The 9,247-nt window shown below is 47.4% G+C and overlaps 1 protein-coding gene across 1 annotated transcript; it reads left to right on the forward strand.

The window, feature by feature from the left end:
- Window positions 1-1,722: 1,722 nt before the first annotated feature.
- LOC147901938 (protein IQ-DOMAIN 17-like) lies at window positions 1,723-5,792 on the forward strand. Its single transcript, XM_087374566.1, has 6 exons — window positions 1,723-1,987; window positions 2,642-2,740; window positions 3,213-3,518; window positions 3,695-3,922; window positions 4,164-4,295; window positions 4,409-5,792. Exons 2-6 carry the CDS (start codon window positions 2,660-2,662, stop codon window positions 5,321-5,323), a joined length of 1,662 nt encoding a protein of 553 aa, XP_087230692.1. The 5' UTR covers window positions 1,723-1,987; window positions 2,642-2,659; the 3' UTR covers window positions 5,324-5,792.
- The last annotated feature ends 3,455 nt before the right edge of the window (window positions 5,793-9,247 follow it).

Consider the following 9,247-nt stretch of genomic DNA (forward strand, 5'->3'; position numbering starts at 1 on the left):
CTAGGAGCTCTCAGAGAGAGAGGGAGGGGGGAGCTAGCTTGGCTAGAAAAATGGCACTTGCTTTGTTGAAAGACTTCATAGTAGTGGTGAAGAAGTCAAATAACTTAGCAATCAAAAACCATAACAGTCAATAGGAAACACAAATTTCCTAGGAGCTCTCTCTCTCTCTCTCTCTCTCGGGGGGTTTTGTAAAGGAGCTCAGCAACAATAAAGCAAATATATTGGATTGTTTATAATATACTTTAAAATTGGTTCTTTTAAGATTCTAAGACATGCTTGGAATCTTTAGAATAGGATCTACAAAATATGCTTTCTATCCCAGTAAGCTTTGTGGTTATGGGTGTAGTATATAGCTTGCCTTTAAAAATGACAAATTATTTTTGTAAAGGTTTGTTGAAGCATGTGGGTGTAGACACAAATGTAAAGTGCTATAGTACATTGAGATGACTCTTATGAATTCTTAAGGCTCTTGTGTGGGCTTCAATTTTATTTATATAAAAAAGGGGTGTGTTATCTTATGGTATAAAATTTAATAAGAGACCCTATGAAGATCAAATTTTTGAACATTTTATCGTCTATATAAAGCTTATCTCTTTTCCAAATGTTCGATTGGTTCATTAGTTTGAGCCAACGCGGGTAAACTAAAAGGGTGGTTAACACCTTGAGAAGTGACATAGGAAGGATAATTTCTTGTAATATACAATGGGTGTATGGGAATTGGGACCCTAAAGAAAAAGCAACGAGAACTACAAAGGCACATTCATGGGAAGAAATTCACGAGAGAGGACATACACGTGATAGAGATGGCAGGGTTTACAATGATGAGTTCTGAAGAGCAATCACAGACATTCATTAAGAACTTATATATGGACAAATTTAGGAAAACGGTTGGAGGAGGTGGAGAATGACTGTGGGATGGAGGCTGGGAAGTAGGTGAGAGGCAAGTTGTAGTGTTTCAAGGAATTCTTGGGGAGGGTGGAGGAGCACATGGGAGCATGATGCTTTGCTTTCCCTTGTAGGTGCAAACCTTTTTGCCAGCTTGAGAAAAAATATACCTGTGTGACCTTTGCAAGCAATGGGTTTTTGGGGGCTGAATATGCAATTGGGCAGTTTGAAAAGCTAGATCCTTGAGAGGTTTAAGAGACACGATGGTTTTCGGCGAGTGACATGGGCTATCTCTGGGATGAGTTATGGGAGTTAGAGAAAGGAGAAGGGCACAAAGGGGCATGCAAAAAGGCGCCACGAAGGTGGACGAGATAGGCAGCAAAGCAAAAATCAGGAACAAATACACTCTCTTTTTGTTGCTTAATTATTATACGTACTTTGGGGGCAATGAATTGTTTAAGTGTGCAAGGCTGTAAAAAGGCCAATGTGAGGAGGGCGGTGGGGGCCACGCTGGAGCATGTGGATTGCCAGCGGGATAGCACGAGGGCGGAAGGGAGCCACGTGGAGAGGACCGGGAAGGGCGGCGGGATGAGGTGGACGTGAATTGAAGGCGTTCAAAAAACGGGCAAGGGGTTTAAAAGGGGGGGTGGGGGGGGCCGGTGGCACGTGGGTTACACCGACCCCGTGACAGAGAAATGGGGGATGACAAGTGGACAACGGGGAGATGACGTGGAGGGGGAAGTTAACCGGGGTTAACATGTTTGTATGGAGGGTGGTGTAACAAAGCGAGTTAAAGGAACCCCATCCTGTCTCGTCGTCCCTGCACCCTACCTTGCTGTTCAGTTTTCTCTGAGCTCTGTTTTCTCTCTGTTCTTCTTTTCTTCTGCATTTGCAGCAAAATCCTTCACCCGCCATGGCTTCCCATCTTCTTCCTCCCTTCCTCTTCTTCCTCCTCCTCTCTACCTCCCCTTCCATCTTCCCATAACCCCTTCGCCTCCTCCTTCTCCTCCCATCATCTTCCTCCCTCCTTCCCTCCTACCCTCGCGCTTCGTTCCTCTCGGCACCATCTCCGTTTTCAGCATTATACCTCCCCAAGCTTCAGGTAACGCGTTTCTTGCCTCTTCTTTTTCCGCCTTTGCTCTCACCTCTGCCTCTCGCACACGAGATCTGCAGAATAGCTTCGTTGCATGCTGCCTTGCTGTGATACCTTGAGGGCTTATTCCACTGCGCGACCTGAAAATTCAGGAGGCTTCGCCAAAGCTTTGCGTGTCATGCGATCAGTGTATATTCCTACATCAGTGGGGGAACATGAGAGACTCTTACTGTTTGTGCTCTGGTCTGCAGCTTCCGAACTTGCGCTGCATGTGTTTGCATTTGAGCCGTTAGTTAGCCAGTCTGCAGCGCTAGGTTCCCAATTTAACTTCCAATAGGCTGGAAGATGTGAGAACATTTACGCCGCTTTAGAGTGTCTTATAACACCTTCATAGCTGCTGAAGGTTCGGAGAATTGCATACTTTCTCAACCGTAATCGAGCTGCTGCATACGGTTTTCTTTCGTAACGCTTCTCTGTCGGGAAAATTGAGATTTCGTTCCCGTAGTAAGATTCATAGACATGATCTTGTTGTAACCTCTGAAATCTAGAAAGTGAATTCTGCGAATTTTGTAGATCTAGCTTTGAGTGTACGTTGTTAAGCTCGTCTACAGTTGCTTTTGTCGATGTAGGAAACTAATCGGTCTGCATTTCCTGGAGTTACAGTGAACGACCGTTCGAAACATGGTAAAGGCAGGCAGATGGTTGCGGAATTTACTTGGTGGGAGAAAGGATAATACAACCAAAGATAAATCAACTGAGCAAGTAAGTAGCACGTCACAAATTTTTCGGAAGCCGAATACTCTGTTGCACAGTTCATCGTTATACGCTGTAGATCCTTCCAAATGCGATTTAGCTAGCTGTAATTATATGCGGACAGCTACATTCGCGCATCCTTGTGGAGACATGTGGTTCCTGGAAACACTGAAACCAATCCTCTGCGCCGTGTGTGTGGAACCACTCCGCTCCCTCCCTTTGTAGTCAAATTACGTTGAGGTGTGCAGTAGAGTAGTTCAATCGAGAATGTCCATGACGGCATTCAAGCCAAGCTTATGAGTCACAACTTACTGAAGCAGTTGTGCGAAGATAGATGGTTACGTATTGCAGTCCTCATAAAGCTGGTACAACTGTACCGCTGTCGATTTCGAAGGGTGTGTTTAACATGCTCTTTGGACGAGTTTTCTCTACATACCTACATTAATAATTCCATAACGACGACTTTGGCCCGTTACTACAGAAGAAACCTTCGAAGGACAGACGGAGGTGGAGTTTTGGAAGATCCAAGCCGCGACAAAGCGAAGTATCCACAGAAAATGCACCGCATTCACGTCGAGATGGTGGAGAGCGTGAAGAAGAGCAGAACAAGCATGCAATGGCTGTCGCAGCAGCTACCGCAGCTGCAGCCGAGGCTGCTGTTGCAGCAGCACAGGCAGCTGCGGCCGTTGTTCGTCTAACAAGCAATGGACGCTCGTTGTTTATAGGAGGCGTAAGTAGAGAAGAGTGGGCCGCTGTCAGAATCCAAACTGCCTTCAGGGGCTACTTGGTAAGTGGAAGTGAAACTGGTTCGATATTTTCATTTGCGCTGATAAGTTAAGCTTGTCATTCCCGAACAGCTCAACAGGTCTGAAGGCATTTGCCGTTAATTTTCAGTCAGTTTTTCCTCGGAAATCTTGTGCATGAAATGTAGATCTTGTTATTAACAATCCGCTTGTTTTCCAGGCTCGGCGAGCTCTTCGAGCTCTGAAAGGTCTTGTGAAACTGCAAGCCTTGGTACGTGGGCACATAGTCCGGAAGCAGGCAGCAGTAACGTTGCGTTGCATGCAAGCCTTGGTGCGAGTCCAGGCCAGGGTGCGGGCTAGGCGTGTGAGGATGTCCGACGAGGGGCAGGCAGTGCAACGGCAACTGTTTCAGAGGCGGCAACAAGATAGTCGACCGAGAAGATCAATGGTGGGTAGAAACGGAAGGAATCATTTGACAAGGGACCGTGTAGCGACAGGATTGATAGGTCTGCCATATCTGTGTGGGGGATGTGCAGATTGTCCAAGCAGTCCTTATGTTTGGCTGTATAGAGATTCGTGTGCGATCTAAAACGTCCAACGAAATTGAACAAATCCAGACTAGACTTCTTTTCGTAACGCTCACCGACGCCTATTTTTTCTTTTTTGGTGCTATGGGACGATCTCTGCAGGATCGCTGGAACGGAAGCTCTGGAACGGGACAGGAGATGGAGGCGAAAGGGGGCAGCAAGCAAGCGGTAGCGAACGGCGCGAAGCGTGAGAGGGGAACGGCTAACGGAATTTCTGATCAAGCTCGTGATCAAGTGAGTGAGCAAGATGGTTGGAAAAAGCAGAGAAAGAGAGAGAGATTGAGGAAGGAGGGAGGTCGGTGGGACTAATCGGTGAACTGATTTTGGTTGTGGTGATGTTGAGGCAGCCACGGGTGAGGGCGGCGAGCAAGCAGAGCAACAGCAACAACTCAATGGTGATCGACTGCGAGCCGGACAAGGCGCACTGGGGGTGGACATGGCTGGATCGGTGGATGGCAGCGAGGCCGTGGGAGAGTCCGTTCTTCGACGAGCTAATGAACGGAAATCTGGAGGAGTCACAAGCGAAGATAGTGGAGATGGACACGGGGAGGCCGAGGCCGGGAGGGACGACGGCGAAGCGACGGAACGGGTCGATGTCGGAAGCGGAGCCAAGCATGGCGTCGACGCCGTCGGGGGCGGTGCAAGCGGCGAGTCCGTTTACGAGGGGAGGGGGGGCGGCGATGTTCGGGCCGAGCTCGCCGAGTGGGAGGCTATCGATTCCGAGTCCGGCGTCGGAGGGGGCGGCGGGCACCGTGCAGGAGTTCGGCGCCGCGGCGACGGAGTACGTCCACGGCCTCCGGCAGGCCGACGAGGAGAGCCTGGTTTCGACGGCGCAGAGCAGCCCCCGTTACGCCTCCGGCAAACGCAGCGCCTTCGGCACCCCGCGCGCCGCCGACCACCATTTTCACGACAATTTCTCGGAGGATTTCGGCGGTTTCCCCAGCTACATGGCCACCACGCAGTCCTCCAAGGCCAAGGCCCGCTCCCAGAGCGCCCCCAAGCAGCGCCCCGACGCCGCCGCCGCCGCCGAAAAAGGGGGTCCTTTCGCCGCCGCCGCCTCCGCCTCCAAGAAACGCCTCTCCCTCCACGAAGGTGGCCGCGCCGCCCTCGCCGCCGCCCGCATGCAGCGCTCCTCCTCCCAGGTCCGCTCCGTCGCCAAAGCCTTCGCCCCGGGCCCCATCCGCCTCGACCGCTCCTCCCTCTCCTTGCGTGACAGCGATACCTCGTCCGTCACCGGCGACTTCCGCCGCGCTTTCAAGTAAACGTTCTCCTCCTCCTCCCGGCTCCTGCGGTGTTACTTTCTTCCGCCAACGGCGACTTCCGGTGCTGCTGCGCTCTCCCAGTGATTGATGTATATCTTTCCGTCTCTGGTCTCCGACCACCTCTCATCTCCCCATCGCAGGACCGACCCTGAATCCCCTCTGCCTCCCTTACTCTTTTCCTTTTCCCGATTGATCGTACAAAAAACAACCGACCTTCGTCGCTGGTCCCATGTGTCTTTGTACCATCACAACATTTCTCACACACACATTGAATACTTTCCCTACAACGATGTCTGTTTTCCCACTTTGTTCCGTGCGTCTCGTTCCGGACCGAATGAACGGTTATATAGTTTATCCCACGCATTCTTTTGCATAGCATCAGTCCTGACCGGTTAGCTAAGCAAATACAACTTTTGTAAAGATCTCTTTTCAAATTTTGGATGTAAAAGAACCACTATTGCGTAATTGAGGTGACCATTATATCATTGGCATATCCCTCTCCCTCTAGTATTTGCAAGCACTAATGTCCTCATAGTATCTTCCGTTGCAATATCTCACAATCAATAGCCCCCTTGTAGATTTGTCAAAACTCTTGATTGTGTCATATCATGAAAGTGCTTCCCTTCATAATGCAACATACCATTATAGTAGACAACCATTGGCATATCCCTCTCCCTCTAATGGAAACATTTCTTCATCCTAAGAGAGAATATCCATAGTATCTTCCGTTGCAATATCACACAATCAATAGCCTCCCTTATAGGTTTGTCAAAACTCTTAATTGCATCATATCATGATGAAAGTGCTTCCCTCCATAATGCAACATACCATAGGCTCTCATCAAAGCATTTCCCTCTTTCACTTTCTATTTTATGCATCAATCCCAACAAGGAATTCAATTCTTTACCTTAGACACACTAGAATAGTTGACTTTTGTCGTCACAAGTAGCTTTATATAACACACATCTTGGGTAACATTGGACCATTTGTCGGTGGATCATCTTCCAAAGGAAAATAGCATGGGCTAATATTTGTATCTTGGGAAAGGTTCGCCCAATGACTTACAATTCCATAACTATATAGGGGAAAGATTCGCCCAATGTCCTACACATCCCCAATAGTGGGAGCTATTAGAGATTACCTTGGCCCTGCTAGTTCAACATCAATTTGCAATAGGCCGGCTTTCCAAAATTTCTAGCTCAACATTGAGCTACTGGAACGCTCTGTCGGAGTTTTGACCAATCAAAATGGAGCTAAGGGTGTTAATAAATGCTTTACATTTACTTCAAGCTCTTCGTTTGTTGCCTAGGCCCTCACATTCTAGCATAGGGATGCAAAACCGTCGTGGTTGGGCTAGTGATGCCATTGCATAGCCATCCCCACTAGCATTTGCATGGGGAGGTGCTCTATGCCTCTATCGGAGTCAACTTTCTCAAATTGGATCCCTTTCCTAATCTCCTAGTAATGAACCTAAGTAGAATCAAATATTACCACTTCTTGAATAGCACTATCCAACCTCTTTAGAGGTTCATGGTCATTCTCCATCACCTTCTTCCATATAACCTCTATCTAATGGCGTGGATCTTCAAATGTAGACTATCAGAATGCCTTTGGGCCTCTCTGTGGAAATGGCCAGTGCAAAGGAACATATCATGGGTACATGATCTGAAATTGAGATGCCACATATCACTTCCGCCTTCACAAAAGCTTCATTCTCCCTTCCCATAAGCATATAAAACCTATCAGTGCGAGTTGCTCTGAAGTGCTCTCCCTTTTGATTATTATTCCAAGTGAACAAGTATGATTGATTTCCACATGCTCCACTAACTCAAACCTCTCCTCCACCTTAGCCCAAGCATCCATCTCTAAAGCATTTTAATCCCTTTCGCAAAGAGAATTGAGCCATACTAACACAACCTTATACACAACTTTTTTAAATGTCACTTCTACACCCAATGCCTACTCATGCTACTACATCTCCACAGCTCATGAAGTTGTAGATGCCTCCTCATGCTACGACATCTCCATAGCTCATGAAGTTATAGATGCCTCCTCATGCTCATACCCAATGCCTATTCATGCTACTACATCTCCATAGCTCATAAAGTTGTAGATGGTCCTTCACTATAGTAGCTCCCGTCTAGACCCTCTCATTGATTTAGCAAACCCCATTTTTTTGATATTTGCTAGAATGCATGCATGTGACTTCACTTGCTTGCTTATCATTGTTGCACCAATTGCTTGTATTGCACAATACTATGTTCTATACCATCTAACTCCATCAGGATTAGTTGGCACCATGAAGAGATTGAACCTATTCTCCTTCCTTGGCACACCACCTCTAGCCACCTCCTTGGCTTTCAAGATAAACAACTTAGTAGCTCCTCTTTCATATTGACACTTAATTGAGGTTTCTTCATGCAAATGCTTAAAGAACCCAAGGAGCATTGTGTATTCACCCCAAAGTTGGAAGCCATGAGTCCCAACAATTCACGCACACTTATTTGTCACCCTATCCTCCTTGTCCCAAGACCTTATAATTTTTTTAATAAATGACTTGTCTCTCAAAGTTCTTCATCAGTACACTCCTCCACCTCTTCTATCACTAAATTCATGGGCAATAAGGCATCCAATTCTCCTCTTCTTCCAAAGTCTGACCATTCCTTACAACTTTTTCGTTTTTAAAGACATAATTGACTCCTTTCTTATCACCCTTGCCCATCTCTCCTTCACCTCATTCTTGATATGCACCTCAACATTGTGTAGCGTAGGATTGCTCATGTCGTTTTTTGAGTTGACATCCATCCCCTTGCCTTCTCAGACTTTTATACCCCCCTCTATTTCTTGTCTCCTTGGGCTCCTTTGTAGCAATCTTCTCATATGATTTAGATGAGAGAGTAGTTGATTGCCCTTTCTTCCCCAACACTCTCTACCCTTCTCCATCATTGTCTTGATTGACCAACACCTTCTTACCAGCCTCAAAGAGGGATTCCCATGAGGTTTAGTTCCACCTCATCCACCCCCACCAACTCCATGCTTTGCTCCTCTATGACGATACTCAACATCATGCTCTTTTAAACCTTTTTGAGTCTTGTGAGGGGAATTTCAGGTAAAATGCCCATCTTGTTTACACATAAAGAACTTGCCAAGAAATGCACTAAAACAAAAGGTTGGAAAAGAATATCACCATTGAAACTTGACACTGATTCTCATTCACACGGTCCCATAAAATCCATGCCCACGTGGTATCTTTACATTAGGGAGCGTATAGAGCTAGAACTTGAAACTTGAAACCCTAAGCTCGAAGATTAGAGGGCTGAGCTCGCCCTGCGAGAGGGATGACGATTCTGAGTCTGACGTTGGATGGGGCAACGATGGCCACTGTGCAACAGGCGATAGAGTATGACATCGTCCTTCGACATGCCAATGAGGAGAGCGTGGTTTCGATTGCTCCGTTACGCCCCAACAAGCGTAGCACCTTGGGCACCCCTACATCACTGACCACTTTCACGACAACTTCTAAGAGAATGTCAGTGGGTTTCCAAACAACATGGCCACCACGTTGCCAAGGTCCGTGCCCCGACCCGACTGAGAAAGGAGGGCCTTTCAGCATCATTGCTGTTGGCCCTGTCGGTGGCAGGTCCAAGGAGAGGCTCTCGCTCCACAAAGGTGGCCGTGCTTCCCTTTTCCCAATGCATGTGCCCCAAAGGAGAGCATCTCTAGATCCACAAATTACTCCACTGATCTCTCAATCAAGCCCATGAATCTCTCAATCACACCTAATTCTTAGAAAACATATGGGTCATCAACCTTGTCAAGATTGACTTGAGTGGTGAAAGCAGTGAGAGCCTCTGGTTCTTCTTCTTCTTCTGTCTCTGCTTCTTCCACAAGGTTTGCTGAACATTTCTTCTTTGCATAGCACTC

The sequence above is a fragment of the Dipteris shenzhenensis genome, chromosome 5 (genome assembly GCF_047967505.1).
Source record: "Dipteris shenzhenensis isolate YYH24624 ecotype China chromosome 5, Dip_SZ_1.0, whole genome shotgun sequence".
NCBI classification, from domain to species: domain Eukaryota; kingdom Viridiplantae; phylum Streptophyta; class Polypodiopsida; order Gleicheniales; family Dipteridaceae; genus Dipteris; species Dipteris shenzhenensis.

Bases quoted from the DNA above. Each gene is read 5' to 3' on its own strand.
- LOC147901938 (XM_087374566.1), top strand. From the start codon at position 2,660: ATGGTAAAGGCAGGCAGATGGTTGCGGAATTTACTTGGTGGGAGAAAG. The intron at 2,741-3,212 runs GTAAGTAGCACG...CCGTTACTACAG, and splicing joins AAGATAAATCAACTGAGCAA to AAGAAACCTTCGAAGGACAG. The intron at 3,923-4,163 runs GTGGGTAGAAAC...CGATCTCTGCAG, and splicing joins GTCGACCGAGAAGATCAATG to GATCGCTGGAACGGAAGCTC.